The 20,977-nt window shown below is 39.0% G+C and overlaps 2 protein-coding genes and 1 long non-coding RNA gene across 8 annotated transcripts in view; 2 read left to right on the top strand and 1 right to left on the bottom strand.

The window, feature by feature from the left end:
* The first annotated feature begins 278 nt into the window (after positions 1-278).
* rs1a (retinoschisin 1a) lies at positions 279-10,404 on the top strand. 2 transcript variants are annotated; one of them, XM_056382061.1, is made up of 7 exons: positions 279-402; positions 2,315-2,421; positions 2,790-2,815; positions 3,118-3,244; positions 5,430-5,571; positions 6,429-6,624; positions 7,280-10,404. In XM_056382061.1, the coding sequence occupies exons 1-7, from the start codon at positions 389-391 to the stop codon at positions 7,430-7,432; spliced, it is 765 nt and encodes a 254-aa protein (XP_056238036.1). In that variant the 5' UTR covers positions 279-388; the 3' UTR covers positions 7,433-10,404. The 2 variants fall into 2 exon arrangements, with proteins under 2 accessions (XP_056238036.1, XP_056238044.1); XM_056382069.1 differs by having other exon boundaries at positions 306-402; positions 2,143-2,421.
* A 1,161-nt stretch (positions 10,405-11,565) lies between these two features.
* On the top strand, positions 11,566-13,039 carry LOC130171112 (uncharacterized). Its single transcript, XR_008828078.1, has 2 exons — positions 11,566-11,698; positions 12,240-13,039. It is a non-coding gene; the product is annotated as an uncharacterized LOC130171112 (long non-coding RNA).
* A 3,912-nt stretch (positions 13,040-16,951) lies between these two features.
* The window catches only part of cdkl5 (cyclin dependent kinase like 5), a 42,502-nt gene continuing 38,476 nt past the window's right edge, over positions 16,952-20,977 (bottom strand). For all 5 annotated transcript variants that reach the window (XM_056378920.1, XM_056378938.1, XM_056378901.1 and 2 more), the window contains one exon: positions 16,952-20,855. In XM_056378920.1, coding sequence (XP_056234895.1) covers positions 20,448-20,855 — 408 coding nt within the window. In that variant the 3' untranslated portion in view covers positions 16,952-20,447. The remainder of the gene's footprint in view (positions 20,856-20,977) is intronic.

Here is a 20,977-nt window from a genome sequence, read left to right as displayed (position 1 = left end):
ACCAGAAAAGCATGTGCATAATCTTCCATAAATCATTAACTGTGTAAGTAATATTTTACTTCCTGACTTGGCATCACCATGCAAAACCTTTGAGTAAAAAAGGCAACAGATTAAAAGAAACTCTTTAATATTAGATAATAAAATAGTAAAATTTAGTTTAGATCAAGTCCAACTCTTCATGCAGCAGCCCTTGTGCAGATCTTGTGTTGTATAAGTGTGACAGCAGCGTTGATCTCCTGCAGAGTGATGACTTTCACCCTCTTTGTTTTTGACAGCCGGGAAGCCTCCGAGCTCAGCAGTCTGAGCAGGACTGGTCTGGGAAAACCGAGCCGACTGGCCAGGAAGTCTGGACTCCTCATCCCTGCAGCCGGACCGACCTGCAGAAGAGATGAAAAATCACAGGTGGTTTTTGAGTATCACTTAGGAGCAGATGACTCTATTTCATGGTCTTAATGCAAAAGTATTGTAACCTGCACTAAAGATTTTTGATCTACTGTAGTGTTAAAGGTCTTCCTATGAAAAACCATGAATCTTTGGTTAATTTCTAAAGACCATACATCCACATAAGTTACTGCTTTTGCTGTTCTGACCTCTTTATGAGCTCTGTAGATGCGAGTGGAGTAGCCTCGACTTCTCTTCTTGGTTTGTGCAGGAATCCTTCGTGTTGCTTGGACAGAAGCCTTCATTTTGCTGGGTCAGTTTTGTCTCAAACAGACACACACAAAAAAAAGAATTTAAATGTAGAGCAGCTTTTTTTTTCACATATATATACATGAGGCCACTAGTAATGAGAGCAGGGAGGCAAAGAGTGTGCGAGGAGTAAGACGAATGTTTTAATGAACGCAAATTGAAAACGGCTTTGCTCAATCAGGCTTAATTACACCTGCCTTTAAAACCCTCTGTGCGAGTTCATACGTCTTCAGCCTGAGCATCTACAGTCCAGAGAAAAGCCATGATCAAATAAAAAACAGTCACTTACCTATTTTGATCCATGTTTTCCATGATATACCTCAAAATGCAGAAAACTATTTAAAAAATATAAAAACACATGTTTTTTAAAATCGCACTTAACCACTTAAATCATTTATAGTCTTCTAAGAACAGATAGATTCCAGCATGTTTATATGAGAATTTCACCTCCATGATGTCTGGAAATGTAATATTAATTTGTTATACTATGTCTTTTTTAGATCTTTTCTAGGATGTAAAAAATATCAAGAGGTAATTCACTAAATGTTCTATCTACAAGTGAAGCGGGTTTTGGTGATTGAAAGGTGTTTTTTATCTTTTGTTAATACATTTTGATCTTATCCATGAGATAATAGAAGATATTAATCATGGCTGCATTTTGCAAAGAGAGTGGAAGTGACTTATTTTCTTGTCGTCATTGGAGAGAGAAATTCATAGAGGTTTATTTTTTAAAGATTTTTTTGGCACTTTTCTCTCATTTTACAGTAAATTCAGAAAATCTCAGCTGCGAGAATTTATAGATAACTTTTTGTAGATTCAAGTTTAGAGGGGATGTTGAATTGCAAGCAGATTTTATACTGGTGTACACTTGTATTGAATACTTTAATGGTGTCTAATGTTCATGTGACAATCAAATAATTAAATTTTTCTGATGTAAGCAAAAAATATTGAATGACTCAATTAAATATGCAGTTATGCATATTTAAACTTGAACATGTTACAACAGATATGCATCTATCATATAATTTGTTTTATTAGATTTTGTATTAGATTTTTTTTTTTAACATGACAATATAATTGGCAAATCCTTGACCTTCTGGTCAATCATATGGATCACAAGGCCCAGCATAAGCCATCACCACCCTCTGACCATTCTTCTCTCTCACTGACTCTGTTACACACACACGCACACACACACACAACACACACACACAACACACACACGCACACACACAAACACACACACACGCACACACACAAACACACACACACACAACACACACACACCACATACACACACACACACCACATACACACACACACACACACACCACATACACACACACACCACATACACACACACACACACACACACACATCACATACACACATGCACACACACCACACACGATGACTGACCACACTGGCCTTATATGTTTGTTTTTTCCGCAGGTTTCTTTTTAACTTGACCCCTGTTCGTGTGCAGTGATTCCCAGAAAGTGTGCTGGTGTTGATGGTGGTGGGTGAACAGCTGCAGGAGGGGCTTTGTCAGATAAGGATGGCATTAGGTAAGGCCATTAGTGTCCTGTGGATTATTGTAATCCAGCCTCTCTATCACTTCTAGCTCGGTTGCTCAGTCTGCGGTCGGTCTCGTCTGGTTTGAAGCAGGTTGGAAGATGGCTCTCAACATGCAGCGTTTCCTGCTGACCCTGCTTCTTCTTGGGGCTCACGGTACGATTACAGTCTTAATAGTCTGGTCCTTGTGCCTCTGTTGAGTTATGAACCTGTAATCTATGTTTGTAGATATTTGCCTCAGATTTAGTATGTGGTGAAACTTTAAAAAAAAATCTCAAATGTCGAACAAGTTCCTCGCTTGTTTCTTTCAGGATCATCCATGTTTTTGTTTGGTGACATTATACTCGATTCTCTATGTCTGTGTTGTGTTCATTTAAACTGTTTTTGTTTTAATGCAGTTACACTGACAGATTGAGGCACAGACTTTGTTTGCTAAAATAAGCGACTCGTCTTTCTTTTTCCCTCTTCTGCGCTTCACCGGCTGCCTGGACCTTGTTTTATTTTCTGTTCATCTGCTTGGACAGTGTTCGTCAGCATTTATGCTCAAGAGGTACGAAGAAGCCTCAACAACACAGCACAACTGTCAGAGATGATTTCACTCTTAAATCAGTACAATTTGCATAAAATGTAGTTGGATCAGCCACAACAGAGCCATGTTCAGATTAGAGTTTGTTCAGCTGTTGTTTGTCAATGTCAAATGAATTTCATTCAATAAAACCCTGGAATTAGAACCTGGATTAAACCGTTCAATCTAAATATATAGCAATATTTATGTATTTATATACTTTTGGTATTTCTGACGATGTTATGTTAGAGGGCATCTATTGAATGTTGTCCGTGTGTGTCTTTGAGACGGGTGTGTCCGAGGCATGGACCAGCAGGTCTTGCAAGTGTGACTGTGAAGGAGGAGAATCCCCGACTGAGTTTTCCTCCATTGCGTCCGGCTCTTCCATGGTGCGAGGAGTGGACTGCATGCCAGGTAATGACCATTAAATACAGTTCAGACACACAGTGTTTTTTTTTTGTGCCAGTAAAATGAATGATTTTCATTTAGTGCACTTAAATCTCAAACTGATTTTTTTGTTTTGGTTTTCCTTTAGTGTAAGAAATGACACTTTACCACACACTGAGCAGGGATTTCCACTCTGTGACCCACTAATTAAGTGACTTTTGATGAATGCATGATCAAATTGTACCATTGAACTAATAATAGTACTTACAACGTGGAGTAAATTGTGACGGGAGGGTTAGACTCAGATCATGAACATGCAAAGCTGTTATTATTCTTTAATGGATTTATTTTGGTTTATGAAAAGTCAAATTATTATAATATGAGACACTTGAGAGGCTGAACCACCAATTTTAGGGGCATTTTCCTTGACAAATGATTTAAACAAATAGTTCAGTTTAGCCAATAGAATTCCTGTCGGTTGACTAATTGACAAATCAACAAATCTTATAAGCTCTACCATGCAGATGGATGGACAGTTTGTGTGTGTGTGTGTGTGATAGAGACAGAGAGGGGGGATCTGTATATGTACATGTACACGCATGAGTGCATTAGACTCCAGATTTGACACCACAGGGAAGACATGCTCCACTGGACATCCTCGGGGAAGGTGATGCAGATGGAGAGAAATACCTCCGCCAAGGCAGCACAATCCTCTAAATTCACTCTTTCAACAACAGAAAGTGTGGTTTGCGTCTGGATCTTCATCTCTGTCAAAACAAATAAAATATAGACAGATATGGACAATCATGGGATACATGTGCTGAAGGTCATATTCAGAAAAACCCAGAGATGCTCTGTCTCACTATGTAAACCCTGTACATGGATCCAGATGCAAACCAAAAACGACTCACTTTGAGTAGTTGAAAGTGAAAGTTAGTTCTTGATCTCAGAAACAGCCCTTGACAAAATAATCTCACCACAGCTTCCACTGGTGAGCCTGAGATATAAAGATCACACTTGAATTATCTCAGACTTGAGGAGAGGAAGGTGGCAGAGCTGATGTGCGGTGGAGGGGTTTTCCTCTGTGAATCAATGTTTGTGTCAACTGAGCCACAAATCACATGGCAACGGGAGACGGAGAGGAGAAAGAAGTTCAGTAGATAATCATTATCTCAGAACGGGATGCTCAGATTACGGGGCTCGTAATAGACTGCACCAATCGCACAATCACAGAAACCGGTGATTATCCACCACATGGACCTGGTGATGAGAGATGATGAGTGAGAAAGACTCTCTCCTGTGCTGCATCAGACTTTACGTCTCCTCGGTTCTTCTTCGTGTGTCTCCCCTCTTGGTTTTCTCATGAATCCAGCAAACTCATTGTGTTTAATTTTAGTTGGGAAATACATTAGGGAGGACTTCAGAGTTGCTCCCGTTACTGTTATGTTATGTAAACACTTATCTGCTGACTGACTCACACAGACGCTGCTGCTGCTGCTGTGTGCGTTGTAATACTGGGATTAGACAGGATGTGACCCTGTGCCAGATAGGCTTAAGCCAGTAGTAAACAAAAGCGCAGCAGGTTACTTCGACTACAGTTTCACAGCTGATGCTTTTTTCTGAAACTTTAGGGGGGGAAAAAAACTCCCTCATGTGCATCTCTCTCATCTCTCCCATTCATAAATTTCTAAATTTGCTAAGTCAACAAAGGACTCTCATTTGTTTGAATGTTAGTGAGAGGGCAGGTTGACAGATCAAAACATGAGAGCAACACGGTGCTAAAGCTGTGGAGAGTAGAACATGACCATCTGTTTGCCTGCCGCCCTAATGGACATCACTGATCTCTCGCTGTGGAGAATTAAACTGCAGGCTTTTAGTACGGGGATATGGATCACACCGGGGCTGCAAACAGCGGGGGCTTTGGGAGCAGGAGGGTGTGAGGATGGGAGTTGGCAGGGGTGAGGATGAAGAGAGAGGAAAGCATAGAGATAGATGGAGAATTAAGAATCCAGAGAGGCTTAGTGATGATCACTGGTTGCTGGTCACGTTTCAGTGTTTTACCGCTTTAGCTGCAAGCAGATGTGTTTGTTTTCTCCTCCATCGGGGTGGTGACCTTGAAATCCTTGTAGCCAGAAAAATGATATTAACTAAAATAACAAAAGTGATTTAAATGAATACATCTGTTATAAATTTGTCTCTGGTCCTCCTGCAGAGTGTCCATACCACAAGCCTCTAGGTTTTGAGGCTGGATCGGTGAATCCAGACCAGATCACCTGCTCCAACCAGGACCAGTACACCGGTTGGTTTTCCTCATGGCTCCCAAGCAGGGCCCGTCTGAACACCCAGGGTTTTGGGTAGGTCTAAACATTGAAAACAAAATACCTGCAGTTTTATCAACGTGTATCTTTAATCTCTGATAGTGAGGTTGTTGAAACCAATGTGTTTTCATTTGTAACTCACAGAATGTTGCTTTTAACAGAGATGGTTGTTCTCTCTCAGGGAAAGACCCTAATGAAAAAACATCTTGGCACTTACCATCTGTCAGGAACGGTATTAGAAAAAAAAGTTCCTCAAAGAAAATGTCTCATTACATAAGGTGCATTTGGTGAGGTTGACCTGCCAATATGCTCCGGCTTAAAACATTAAAATATAAATAGGACAGGAAAAATAGAAATGCTAAATGAGTTGTGAGGAGCTCTCAGTATTGAAAGTTTTTTTCCTCTAATATTATATGACCACCAATCGACTGATGTGCAACAATCAGTGGATTGAATGTAAAATGTAAAACCTAGATTTATTTATTTGTATGTGTGTGATATATTAATGGTAAGAATTAAATGTATAAATAAATTATAAAGTGAATACAAAACAATGTGTGCTAAAATGTATCCTTAGCACTGAATATCAAAAACTGTTGAATACCCCAAAATGAGTATAAATTTAGCTGCTTCAGTGTCAGGGTCCCGGTATTGTACATGCTGGCTCACTGTCACACTGTCATGGGACAATGGTAATGTAATTAGTTACATATGTGCTTTTCATAATATGACAAGTTAAAACGTCTGCTGTGAAAAAGGGCCTACACTAGCTGTAGTTATGGGTCTTCTCTCTTTGGCTCTAATTTGTACAACCATAGTCAGACAATAGCAGCTTGCATGTTTGGCACACTGCTGTCAGTATTACAGTCAGTATGTGTGTGTTTGTCCACCAGCTGTGCCTGGCTGTCCAAGTTCCAGGACAGCAGTCAGTGGCTGCAGATCGACCTGAGGGAGGTGATGGTGGTGTCAGGGATCCTCACTCAGGGCCGCTGTGACGCTGACGAGTGGATCACCAAGTACAGCGTTCAGTACCGCACGGACGAAAATCTCAACTGGATCTATTACAAAGACCAGACCGGAAACAACAGGGTCAGTTGAACTCAGACAAATCAGACACAACTGGTATCACTGGTATCACACCTTAGAGGGAAGATATGACACTGATTGTCCTGATAGAAATGCCATAACAAAACTTGATGAAATCTGTAATAATTTTGTTAATGACTGGCCTAATTCTGCAGACATAAATAAACATGTCTACATTTGTAGATAGAAATGTAATTTTAATGTCATTATAATAGATTTTTATTTAGATTTTAAACACGCACTGTATTTCTTTCTTATTTGTGCTGTTTCACCAATGCACTCTTGTACGGTAAAATCATGTGTTATCAAAGTTATAGTGCTGGAACAATTAGTGGATTACTCGATCAGTTGATTGAAGAAGAATAATAAACCATTTAATTATTTTATTTAATGCCAAACATTTGCTGGTTCCAACTTTTTAAAAGTGTGAATATGCCAGGTTTTTTTTTTTCATTGTGAATTGAATTTTTTCCTAGTTTTGGACTGTTGGTAATTTGAAGACATCACCATGACCTTTTGCAAAAAGGTCATCATCATCACTACAATTATTAACAGTAGTTATAGTAGCTTTAATATGACAAGAGTATATTCGGACAGTATTGAGTCAGTCAGTCTAACATAAACAACATGCTGACCTTGTGTTTCTCTCTTTCCTCAGGTGTTTTATGGAAACTCTGACCGCTCATCATCTGTGCAGAACCTTTTGCGACCACCCATCGTGGCTCGCTACATCCGCATCCTTCCCCTCGGATGGCACACACGCATTGCTCTGCGCCTGGAGCTTCTGCTCTGCATGAACAAATGCATCTGAACCTCTCCTCCCACTGTCCCCGAGGCCTTGTCCCAAAACCTCATCTGTACCTAAAGCCCCATCGTCAAAGAGTGTGCTCTGATATTACATCCACAGATTTGGCCCACTCCAGTTACTCCATACAAAACCACAATTTGAGACAAAAATGTTCTGTTTAAACCTTTTTTTTTTTTTTTTTTTTTAAATACAAACAAAACGGTCTGACTTGTGATTTCATTAAAATATGTGTTTGATATGCTCAATGAGCTTTCATTCACTCCACTCACCATTGTCTGTTTTAAACCAGTCTCACACTGGGGGCTTTAATTTGGTGAGTTCTTAAATAGATTGTTCCATTTGCAATGAAATGGCATAAATTCAAAGCAATAATTAGGCATGAAGAGGGAGAGGCAGCGTTGCTATGGAGGTTGTATCCACAGGTCTGAGACAAGCTCTTCCAAAACATTTGTGTCCTTTCTGTGTCAGGTCAATGAATTTGTATCTGCCTCTCCTGATATGTAATGGTAAACAGGGAATTTACAGCTCAGGACATCTCAGTCAGTCAGTCTCTCTTCTGTATTTTCCTTGAAGGGTAAGGCTGGTGATATCCTATATTTTTCTTACTGTCAACTAATCAAACAAAAATACTAAAACCACCAATGAGCTGATCCTAAGAAAAAATATTATTTGTGTGGCCAACGCATGACAGCTTATTCCTTAACTTTATTATGACTTGAGACTTGAAACTCTTTAGAACTTGAGACTTTTTAGGGACACATAAGTATTTTGACAATTATTACAGTTTTCACAAAATTGCAGTTTACATTTTGTGACAGTTTCAGATTTTATAATGGGTATGTATTGCATGGAATGTTCAGCGCTAGAGTGGATGACATCACACGCACTCTAAACTGCCATCCCTAAAAAAATCTTCCTCAAAAGAAAATCTGAAAAACTGTTTTAAATCCCACAATTTCCATGTATGTGTTGTTTTGTGGTCCTTTGCGTGTGTGTACATGTCTTTCTAGGATTGTGAGGACAATTTTGTTTAAGAACCATTTTTGTGAGGTCATTTTGGCCAGTTCTGACAGGGTTAAGCTTAGGCAGTTTCTAACACCACGCACACACATACATTGACGGACACACAAACACCATCTCCACCATATAGATATTAACTGTAGTGTCTTGACCTGGTACCACACGCTTTTTGGAGGATCTATGTTAGACAGCTCTACTGCCACACACGACAATACACACACGCACATTGACAGACACAAACAAGTGCACAAGAGCAGTTGCTGCCCAAACTTTCATACAACTGACTGTGATTGGCTAATTAGACTGATTAACTCAGGGCATTTTTTACTGTTGTCTATGTTGTTCTGTTCTAGCAGGAGAAATCACAGTAGCTTTATTGCAGATGAACTTCTGTTAGGGCATGTACATGTGTGTGTATACATGTCTTTCTATGGTTGTGGGAACAAATTTACGTTCGAAACCATCATTGTGAGATCACTTTGGCCTGTCCTCATAGTTTCAAAGAGCTTTTTGAGGGATACCTGCAGTGACTGAGGTCAGAGTTAGGATAATTCTTTACAACATGAATGAAACTCAAAGTAACATCCTGAGATTGAAACGTGTATGATGGATACGCACCAAGCAGCAGGCTCATTCAAAATTTCTTCAGGAGTTTTCTTGTACTTTAAATGTTATCGTCTACTGGTGCAATCTTCTGTAATTGTGTCATCAGTTCTGCTCCTTCTTGTTCAAACTTTTTGCATGATATAAAAATATGTTCAACTGAGCCCAGTCACCTGGATTTTAGAGTGTGGTAACTATGTGTCTGTATGCTAATCTGGCTGCGGGGACTCCCTGATGGGACTGGTCTGATCAGAGAGGAGGAACCTCCAACTCCAATGCTGGCTTCCCGTATTGGTGAGGCAATGGTCCTGCCAGTCCACACCACAACTGCAGCCATTCTAGCATTCAGAAGAAGAGCGTTTAAGAGCCCGGGCCACACAACATTCGTGGCAGCTCACACTAGGCAGCTCTCCTCTGTACCTCCTTTGTGAACATTTGTGTGTAATTTGTGATTTGGTTTGAGATACTGGTAGTGATTTGTTGGGGACTGGGCTAGGTTTAAAATTCTGATTGTACATCACACCCTTAGAAAAAGACTGTAGATACATTAGGAACAGGGGTGCTGCCTTGCTTGTCTTTTTAGTTGGTTAAGATAGTATAGTTAGGCTCTTTTGGTTCATCTTTCTTTTAAGGTTAGAAATTGAGTTTTGCAGCTCTCCTAAGGTAGAGTCCTCTTTTCGTTATATTTTGTTTTTGATTTAAGCAGCACCCATTTTTGCCCTGTTCCCCTACTTTAGCTGTCCTTTCACCTTGTTTGTTTCTTTGTTTACTTATTTACCCTCCTGGTTATGCAATAAATTTGATTTACCAATAACACCTGGTCATATGTTGCTTCCCTTTCCCCTAACTACGATCTGGGTCATAATATAAACACTGCCCATATACGGGGACTGGGAGGACACACCATGAGTGCCTCATATAAGCACGCCAAAAACAATCATGACTGCAATTAATTGAAACCTGGCTCTGTGAGCAGTCCACAGTCAGTAAATGAAATACTCGGTGAGCAAAATTTCCCCAGGCTGTTATATCTTCTTTGATTGAAGAAATCAACTGGCTGGTACTGGACGTTAGTCCCACAGCATTAGAGGTTTTGACTTTACTTTCTCAGCAAAGTGGTGCCAGAAAGGGTTTATATCTTGACACTTCATGTGAACAGTGCGACATCTACTGCCCATAATATAAAATGGGCAAATACAAATGTTTGTACATCACAAATTGAATACAAGTATAAGGTAAATTATGATTAGATTTTATATTCTAAGCATAGATTTATAGTAATTAATTTAAATTTTATGAATTTTATTTTTATTTACATTTAAATTAAATGTGAAATAAAAGTTCCTATCACAGCACTTGGGTAATTATTATCACAAGACTCTTCAGGGAAGATTACCTTTTTCCAGAAAGGAGGAGGACAGACACATCATGCAGTGAGCTGGAAAGTACAGCAACAATTTGACAGACAACAATCCAAGTTTTTTCTCCACAAGAGATACATTAGCTATTGAAAAACCCAAAGATGCAGGAATGTGAAAAAAGATCTCATTTTGAGCTTCTGCCTTTTTTTCTTAAAATTACCATAATAATTGCAGAACTGCATCCTGCTGGCATTTTAATATGTCAGAGTACAGAGAGTATTTAAAGACGTGAAAAAGAAATGATTTTTTTTTAGAGTTTTGAACTAGTGAAATGTACTGGTTAAGGTATAATCTTCTAAATATAACTCTGGTGAGTTACATGAAGACATTTTGAGGCAGAAAATCCCTTTCAGTCCAACATTAGGAGCTGGAATCAATTTTTGGCAATTAAAAAACTGCATTTTATGTGTTGCACTGGCCCTTTACAGAGGTTTGAACTAGTGAAAAGTACTGGTTATGGTATAATCTTCTAAATATAACTCTGATGAGTGATATGAAGTCATTTTGTGGAAGAAAAACCCTTTCAGTATTAAATTGGGAGCAGGAATCAATTTTTGGCAAATTAAAAAACTGCATTTTATGCGTTGCATTGTCCCTTTACACAGTTTTGAACTAGTGAAAAGTACTGGTTATGGTATAATCTTCAAATCATAATTGTGGTGAGTGATTTGAAGTCATTTTGGGGCAGAAAACCCTTTCAGTCCCAAATGTCTTTATTGCATACATAAGTCAGACATACATCATGTTAATTACAGTCTATTTAACAAGGATATCAGAACAAACACACAAACATAAAAATAACATTATTGACTGTAATCACGTTAATATCATGCCTGATTACACTATAAACAGCAAACACGTTTATGGCCGCAAATTCTGTTGAAATAAACGTTATCGTCTCCCACATACATAACATCACTATTAGCTCGGACATAGAGTTAGTGTATTTGTTCGTAATGGCTGTTTGATCCAGATGAAAGCAGTTGTAGAGGCATAGAAACTGCGCTTTTCAGCTTTAACAGGCTGCGCGCGCCCCCGCGGACGGAAATCACTTTTTGGCACAACACCGGATATGAGGTCAGAGCGGTGTGTCGGATATTTGACTTGTCATTGTGTTTTCAGTTCATCAAAGTTAGCTCCAACATGTTGTTTGCCTGAAAATATCTTGTTCGGCGTTCAGTTGTTATAAAAGACACTCAGAGGAATCAGCGGTTCAGTTTTTCCGGTAAGTACATTTTGTTTCAAGCCTATTTTTTACTAGCCAAAATTAGCATCCCTGTTTATATCACAGTTCAGGTGAAGATACACCTTGCGAACCAAGCTAGCCAGGTAGTGCTAGCGTTAGCTGATAACTTAGCGATTGCTATGCTAACGGTACCTGGTCCCGCTGGGCTGATAACCTGTGTCAACCTGGGTTCAGTCAAAGCCCAATAAAAAGATGAATTTAATCGATCAAACGACGTTTGGTTTTTGTTTCTCCACGTGTGACACAGTTTAAGTGATCTGCGTTAGTGTAATGCGTAGCGTTAATGTTTTAATGTATTATCCATCAAGACATCGTTATAGTTCAAGTTAAGATAACGTGACGTATACAAAATGTGTAGACAAATATTTGTCATATAGAAGATTGTTCATTTAAAACTCAAACCAGTCCTCAACTGAAGCAGACATTCATTCACCTATACTGACAGCTGATAGATATTTGTGATTAACTGTGATCCACCACATCTTAACTCAAGTGTTTGTCTTTTATTGTCATTTGAAAGGTTTCCACACTGTGAAAACCGAGTGATCTGTGCCAACAGAAGGAGGACCTCGTGTACAGAGCAGCCCATTAGTTTCCATTCATCTGGTTGTGGAGAAGGGAGACTTCATGGACATCCTTAGTTCTCTAATGTGCTGTGATGATGATGGTAGAAAACCACTCCCAGTTCAGCTTCCTCTGATGAAATGACAGACTAACTGCTGATGAGTTTGTTTATTATTCTCTGTCTTCAGTATTCACAGGTTCAGTTTCTTACCTGCAACTTCATTTCTGCTGTTGTTGACAGGTGATAGTAGCAACACTTTTAAGAACAGAATTTATAAATATTAAACTGTGATTAAGTGATGGATCATCTTTAGCACTGTCACCACCTCCACAGGTGAAAGTATTTACCAAGTAACATCAGCAAGGTTTTTGATCCTTCATTGTCAGTGTTGTCGGACAACATTTAAACAATTCTAGTATTTATGTTGTTAATTAAAGCTAACATAAAAATAGTCACACAATGCTGTACATGTTACTATTGTGAAAATTCATACCAGATGTGCTCTGTAAAAACCAGCAACAAAGTTAAAGCAAGAGCTTCATAAATAACTTTATTGGACATTATAAACTACATTAATTTAAACAATTTACAACACTGGAAATGTATAAAAGAATGTAATAAATGGATTAATTAAATACTGTAGTGTACAATTTATAATCAACTAACTATTTAAAATCAAAATACAGTTGTGGATGAAGTTAAAGCTGAATTTCTCTGTCATATGTAAGTTTGCTTAATAAAAAGAAGTAGTTGAATCAACAGTGCAACAGAGTTTTTAGTAACATGTGTTTTTGTGTTGCCTCACCACTAATGTGTGTTTTTATTTATATATATATATATATATATATATATATATATATATATATTATATATTATATATATATATATATATATATAAAAATCTCTTCTACGAATTCTTCACATGTACATTTGTTTAGATTTATTCATTAAGTCTTGTTATTACAGTATATGCTAAATGAGGATTAAGTCGATGATGAATAAATCTTTTGTGTTCTGAAGTCCTTAGACTGCTTCAAACATTTCATAGTCAAGAGGAGCTGCTTGACATCTTCTTATTTTTCCTTTTGTGTTTTCATAGGGATGGCAGAATCCACCTCGGGCCAGAACCATACCTGCAAGAAACGGTAAGTCATGCACATTACAACACCCCATACATGTATACAGGCTGAAATTAGGGTCAAAATGACTGAGCTTGTGGGGGGCATTAGCAGCTGTGACAACCAGACAATAATTGTGAAAATAATGACATTGCTAACAATGATATATAATAGCTGCAATAAATGATAATGATGATAACAGCATTGGTCATTCATGAATGAATTTACAAGATTGCAAAATAACAAGTGAGGGGGCCAGCTTGCTAGCATTAGCAGCCATCTTGCTGGCATTGTTCATTGATGAATGAATTTAACAAGTTATTAGATTGTAATAATGTAAAAAAGTGAGCACTTTCTAAATGCACTGTATGTGTAACTGGTTGATCTGTCCAACAGCCATCTCTAGTATTCTTTCCCAACGGGTGCCTCCCACCAGGGACTTTCTCTAGACTGAGGTTTAATTCAGGCAGAGTACATGTTCTTACAGCTGCTTTCACACCACTGCTGTGATATTGACATTTGAAACCTTTCTGTCTCTCTCTCCCTCCAGGTGACAAAGAAGCTCGCTGGTGCTGCTTCTGAAACAGCTGCCTGGGTTACCAATGTTGGTATGTTGGCTTTCCAAGATGGTGGCCGGATTGATGACGCTGCATCTTCGAGGTGGACCCCTGGAGGTGCCTGCCTTCTCATTGAGGCATAGCGGTGGTCCTACCTGGAGGGGAAGCGCATGATGCTGAGCCTGACTGTTGCCAAGGTGATCCAGAGGATCTCCTGGGAGGAGTGGAGGCTGCACTGTTGGAGGAGGACACATTGGGCAGAGGAGACGGCCCTCCTTATCCAGGATCGCCACGTCACCCTGGACGTCTCTTTGCTGGATTCTCTCTGCATCTAGGACATATGGAGAACATAGAGGCGCCATCTCAGCTGCATTCAGGACCCAGCAGGTGTGCAGCTGTACACAGAGACTGGTAGGCTGACAAAGGGCGGGATCAGCCTTCCGGTTTCCACCTAATCCAGTTCATCCCAGGTACATGCGTGTGTCCCATAGCTTGTGGTTAAGTATATTGTGTATTATCATTTCCTGCAAACATAAAATTAATTTTTGATCCAAAACCTTCTTCCTTAAGCCAGTGCCAAGTACTTCCAAGCTCCTGGCAACACCTGCCAGACAGAGCAGGAGGAATAGCGAGTTGTCTTCCCTCCCAGATACCAGGAGAGGCAGCCCAGGGCAGCGACAGGGAACAACACCTCCTGTCCTGGGAAGGAGAGTCTCCAGAGGTGAGATTCACTTCAGATATCACTGTTTCTGCTAATTAATATCAGATCTATATTAACACACACTGCTCTCTGATTATCTTTCTGCTGTCTTCTTGGACTGACCTCGGAGAAAGATGTGTTCACCTTACACACGCTTTAGTGTGAACTGAACATTGACAGTTCAGATTGTGAGGAAGTTGTCAGTGTAGTACAGCTCATGTACATTAGTTTTTTTCAGAACTTAATCGTTGTCATTGAAAAGGTGTTTAGTAAATAATGATAATATGCCAATAACAATAGATGGAGGTCTTGATCATGAAATATTTCTTGATCAAGACCTCCATCTATTGTATTTCAGTGTTATAATGAGCATGCTAGTCAGCTAGCCCCGACCTGTCCTGAGTTGTAATACCACTTTGTGACACTAGATGCTGTGTGACTCAGTGGAGCGTCTAGTCTGGTCTGCCCTCAGTCCCACGAAGAAGAAGAACTTCCTGCAGAGCTTGAAGTTAGCTACAGCTCCCGACTAACATCACAGAAACACAGAAATGGCTGAAGCTCCTTGTAAACGATCTCCATCCCGAAGGACCACTCCTGACAAGAAACCACGAGTAAATCCTGGTTTGGCTTCCCACTGCTGGAGACAGCTCTTGAGAGGAAAGAGATGCAGTTTCGCAACTTTTAGACCGGTGAGTAACATCTAATGTTAGCTCTTTAGCGAAAAGTATCGTTAGTGCAACGACTGACGAATCATTCGACAAACATTTCAAGTGGCATAAATGTGTGAAATTGATGCTGTCGACAGACGTTTTAGCAGTTACTGGAATTATGCCTGTTCCTGTTGGCTGTTGTGCAGCTACTTATGTCAGTAACTTGAGGCTCATTTTGTAACTGAAGACTGTAAATTGAGATTTTATGGATCCAGTAGACCGAGTGAATACACAATTTCCAACCTTCATTGATGTTTTTGTATTGAAAACGTAGAGATTTATGTCCTGTATCACCCAGCTTTGGTCTCATTCTGATATCTTTTACAGTTTTTGAGGAAATCCCTCCTAAGTGCCAAGAGGGCTGTCAAAGCTCCCATAGACACCCATGTTAAATTGAGCTCTGAAGCTCTTGCCCTCAACAGAGCTGAGGGGAGTTTCTAAACTGTGATAAAACTTCAACCGTAAACTGTAGGTACATATAAAAGATGCCAATGTCTTTATTGAAGTCTTGGGACGGCAGTGGTAAGGTGATCTTTTCAATAGGGCACTTCTCCCTCTGTGATCCAATTTTCAAACAGAAGTTTCATTTGAAAAGCTGGGGAGAGGGGATTGTGTGTGTGTTTCCCTCGACTTGATGGCCACAGTCACCATAGCAACCAGTGTCTCAGCAGGTGCTACTGACAGTTACTGGGCAGAAATGGACAAAGCTGATCCTGATTGGCTAATTGCACTTATTAACTCTTAGCCTGTTGACTCAGGTATGAGAGCAACTTTAAGGTAAATCACTGTGGTGTATTTGCGTGTACTGGTGTGTGTGTGTTGTTGTGTGGTTCTTTTTTGTGTGTGTACATGTCTAGGATTGTGTGGACAAATTTAGTTAAAAACCATTATTGTGAGGTTATTTTGGCCGATCCTGACAACTTCAAAGGGCTTTTTGAAGGTTAAGGTTAATTGACTGTGATTGGCATATAAATATACACAGTCCTACTGCTTTAAATACTCAAAAGCTCAATGTGTATCAAATTTGTATTAATCCACAGCTGAAAATGGTTCCCTGAAATAGTAATGTTTGCTAAAAACTACAGTCCTCAGCGGTTAAGATAATTACCTATTTTTTTGAATATAAAAATATGTAAATTTGACCCTCTGCTTTCAAGAGTTTTTTTTCCAGTATGAACAAATGGCCTTAGGAGAGTATTGAGAAAAGGACTAGAATGTCATTTATTTTGGTCTTTTTATGGAGTTGTTGACAATAAGAAAAAATGTAGAATAAAGCCAGACTTGTTCTTTAAATATGCCTGATTTCACTTCCTGTTTTCTCTTTGTGTTTTGTAAACACTCATAATTTTTTACCTAAGGCACTTTTTAAAAAACTATCACAGAATGAAAAATTAACTAATATTCAGATGTGGTTTTGTATTCAGGTTAACGCCTGAATTTTTTGCTATCATTTTAATTCAATTTCCCATGGTGCTTTGGGAATACATTGCATTGCATTTCCTTGAGTAAATTAATACTTGTCTCACATCTATGTCCATGTTTGTGTCTGTGTGTACTACAAAACAAACATATGAGCCGTTCAAAAATGTACAGTTGGCTTTTATTATGAGACCCTATCATTTTTAAAGTTAGAATGGTCAGTATAGATACACTCTATTATTTCTATTTACACCCTGTAAGAAGTGGGAAACGGCTAAAATGAAAAAAGAACTGATGTTTTACGAAACACATTCATATTTGTGAACAAAATTCGTATTTTTCTCGTCTCAGTTCTCAGTGTATGTGACTTGCTGGGGGTTGAAGCCTCAATTTCCATTTGGAGTGAGTAAGCTAATGTAAGGCTTCAGGTCACTGGCAAGGCAAGCTTTGTCATCACTCTGTCGCATTAATGATATAAACAAACCCACGTCAGCAGTCATTTACAATCATTAGCAACCAGGATTTTCCATAATACACAACATGGGGCAGTTTTACCTGCCCTGCATCATGTTCAAGGACAAATTGAAAATAAAAAATGTATTGCAGAGCAATGTCTTGATATTATATGTGGACACTTCTCTTGCATTAATCACAGTCTCCTGCTGAAAATCCTTGTCTGTGCTATATTTGGCTCCAATTTAACCAGCCACTGATTTGGCTAGTACAATCTGCATCAGTCTGAGTCTCCTTCTGAATATTATTGCTTTCAATCAGCCATGTAGTCAATTGGTTCATTTGTTTTTTTTTTGTGTTTTTTTGTTTTTGTTTTTGTTGATGTTGTTTTTTTCATCCATTCGACAGAGGAATAAAACATACAATTTTCAAATTCTCTCTTCAGTCCACAGATGTTTTGAATTTTGCACAAATGCATCCATCCTCAGAGGATACAAGTGAAATTGGAAGAAAAACTATGCAGTATACTTTGCCTAGGCCACAAATAGTGTTTTGTTCTACAGAACTCAGTTTTTTTTAATCATCCACAGGTCAGTAGACAACAAGTAAATGCTTTTATGAACAACTGAGTTAAGTAAAATCATCCCTGATCGTGACTGTTGATGTTGAAAAGAAAACTAGTAATGCAAAATGAAATTCAGATTTACAAAAGGCATTTACAAAAACTTTGCTAACACAAGATTTTAAAATGCACACAGAAAATGTAAACAAACATTAAAGGATACATCTGGTGTTATTTCATATTTTTCTTATTGTCGACAAAGTCCCATGTAAAGACTGAAACCAGCCAGTGGTGGAATGTAACTAAGTACATTTACTGTACGTAAGTACAACTTTGAGGTACTTGCACTTTGCTCGAGTATTTGCATTTTATATGATATTATACTTCTACTCTCCTACAATCATTTGACAACACGAGTAATAAATTCAGATTAAGATTTTACATAAAAAATCATGTGATGGTCTTTAATAAATACAATATATTGTTAAAGACTGAAACAGTAACCTTATTTGTGTATGACCCCTTACAAAAGCGGTGCCTATAAAAAGTGCCTACATTTGTCTATATGTCTATGAGTTGTTAGTATTTTAAGTAAAGAGCGACTTTTCTTTCCAAAGTTCTCAATCGTTTAATTTACTTGACTGTTTGAGGCCCAAAGATCCAAAATTGTATTCACAAAAAGTAAATACAAATTTATTTAGCTGAACTTTTTTTCTCATTTTCTATCAAATGAATCATCTCATGACCCTTCAGACTTATGATGACCTGGAACGATCCTGTTAGACAACAGGAAAATGGGGCTTATACACTGATGCAACAATATTGATAGCCAAATAATTTGTATAAGGAAATATCAGTCCTAGAAGTCATTTACTTTTACTTTTGAAACTTAAAGTACATTAACAAATAACACTTCTGTGGTTCAACTTATGTAAGTAGATTCTGAATGCTCCACTTGTACTTGTCATGGAGTATTTTTAGGTTGTGGTATTTGTACTTTACTTTAATCAAAATGTCTGTCTGTGGCTCTCAGTCCCAGGCCCATCGGCTTTTACTGAAAAAGAAATCTTTAAAAACAGGTCACTTTTGGCAGATTTCATCATGTGTGTTGATAACTTTCATTGCTAAAAAAATCTAAATAATTTCCTAAAACAGCTGGCCAACGTTAAATATAGTATTTGTTGGGGACTATTTTAGCGCTCTGCTAAGTATTTATGGCAGCAAAGTGGTGGCTCAAAATAAACTCACTGATGTGCTTTTGGACAACAGTAGAGGTCTATGGTACAGAGCAATAAGCTACACCACAGACAAAACTTGTTTGAAGCCTGTTTCGCTGTTGGTTTTAGATTTCAATTTGTCACAATAACAAACACATGGAATATGACCAGACTTATCCTTTAAGATCTTAAAGGTTGTAGGTGAGGTATGCTTTTTTGCAGAGTACTCTCCTACTATCTTAAAACACTTAAAAATGTTGTATCAGAGGCTAACTTTTCACCAGGGCTGTGTGGTGATTACTTGCTGTTAAGGCTGTAGACAAAACCAACATGGCAGCATGGAGCTGGAAAAGCCTTTGTCACTGATAAAAGAACTGAAAAGCTGAAAATGGGGCTCGTTTTCAAATGATGACACCAAGAGTGGGACATGAAGTGAACTGACAATGTAAAGCACAGAGTCTACCAGTCTCACTCTGGCTGTTCTGCTACCAAACCCTGTTGACAAATAGCCCGACTAGTCACGAAACTTCAGAACTGATGTCATGAGGGTGATGGGCAGATTTGTACTAGGTGTCATTTTTTCCACTTTGGGTAACAAGTATTTATCAATATTTCTTTACATTTTGATGAAACAAACAGAAAAAAAGGGTAAAAGTAACATGATATAATGTGAAAATCTGTTAATAACATATCAAATTGAACAAAAAAAAGGACATTCACCATTATTAAATATTCCTTGTGACATATTGTATTATCAACACATAAATATCTATGCATTTCTTTGTGTCGAAACTAAAGCTCTTGCAATTACACATTTAATTCTATATTACCTTATAATATTCCCATATAGCCTACATACTGTGTCATTTATAGCTTATATCCTTGAATTTAAAACAAATAAATATTTAATAAATAATGTTGATATAAATCTTTCTTTTTTTTTTTTATTCTTATCAAATATCAGAGCTTGAAAAACATTTGAGTTTATTGGCCACGGTGTGACAGCGGCTGTCAGATGTGTTGTAGTAGTGTCCTGTGAGCAGAAGATGGCAGCAAAGAGGCCACATGGGCAGTGTCTCCTTGTCAGGAAAGATCAGCTTATTCTGATGTTCTAACGTTGTTAAGTAGAGAGAGAATAATGTACAACTGATACAGTGCTGGCATCCCACAAGGGAGTGGGCCCCTTCCTGTTTCTGATTCCCTAAACGACACTGTTTACTGGTGTTTGTGTTTGGCCTGACAACATCTAGTCTTGGTAGATTTCAGAGACACGAGCATCAACAGATAACTACGTTTCCGAATGAGGACTTGATCCAGTGAAATAGGCTTTCATGTAAACTTTTACTACAGTACCATGATGTCTGCGTCGGGCAGATGCTTTCAGGATGGAGCCATTTCAGAGGTGGTGTGGTTTGGGTTGGATTTTTTTAAAGCGCAGTCTCCTTCAGGTCGTTGAGGTTTGGCATCCTGGTGCGGGAGGCTCGGGTAAACGTGGGTCCGTTCTGCCCCGGTTTGATGCCCAGCTGTTCTGGGGTGAACTGAGCGCCCTCTGCCCGCTGTAAAGCAGACACGTGCCAGCTGGACTCGATCTGTCCGGGGAGGGGGTAGCTGGCCTTGCGACTCTTGGCCTGGGCGGTGCTGCTCACCCCAGAGTGCCCCCTGCTCTCGGCATGCCCTCGACCTTCAGGGTAGCCCGCTTTGGAGGAAGGCTGTTGGGGGTTTGGGAGGGGGGCTTGGAAGCGCAGGTCGGGAGGAGGAGGAGGAGGAGGCTGTCCTTGATTTGAGGATGAAGGTGAGAGGTGAAGGAGCCTGCGGAGTGACTTGAGTGGTTGGCTCTGGTAGGAGAGAACAAAAAAAAAAAAAGTATGATTCCTAGTCCTCCTCTGTCACAATTCAACAAATCTAAGTTGTGTGACAAGTTACCTGGAAAGTGGATACCATTAAGAGGGGCTGACAT

This window comes from Seriola aureovittata, chromosome 1, assembly GCF_021018895.1.
Source record: "Seriola aureovittata isolate HTS-2021-v1 ecotype China chromosome 1, ASM2101889v1, whole genome shotgun sequence".
NCBI lineage: Eukaryota > Metazoa > Chordata > Actinopteri > Carangiformes > Carangidae > Seriola > Seriola aureovittata.
Note: the sequence above shows the minus strand (reverse complement) of the source record. Positions and strands in the feature narration are given on the sequence as shown.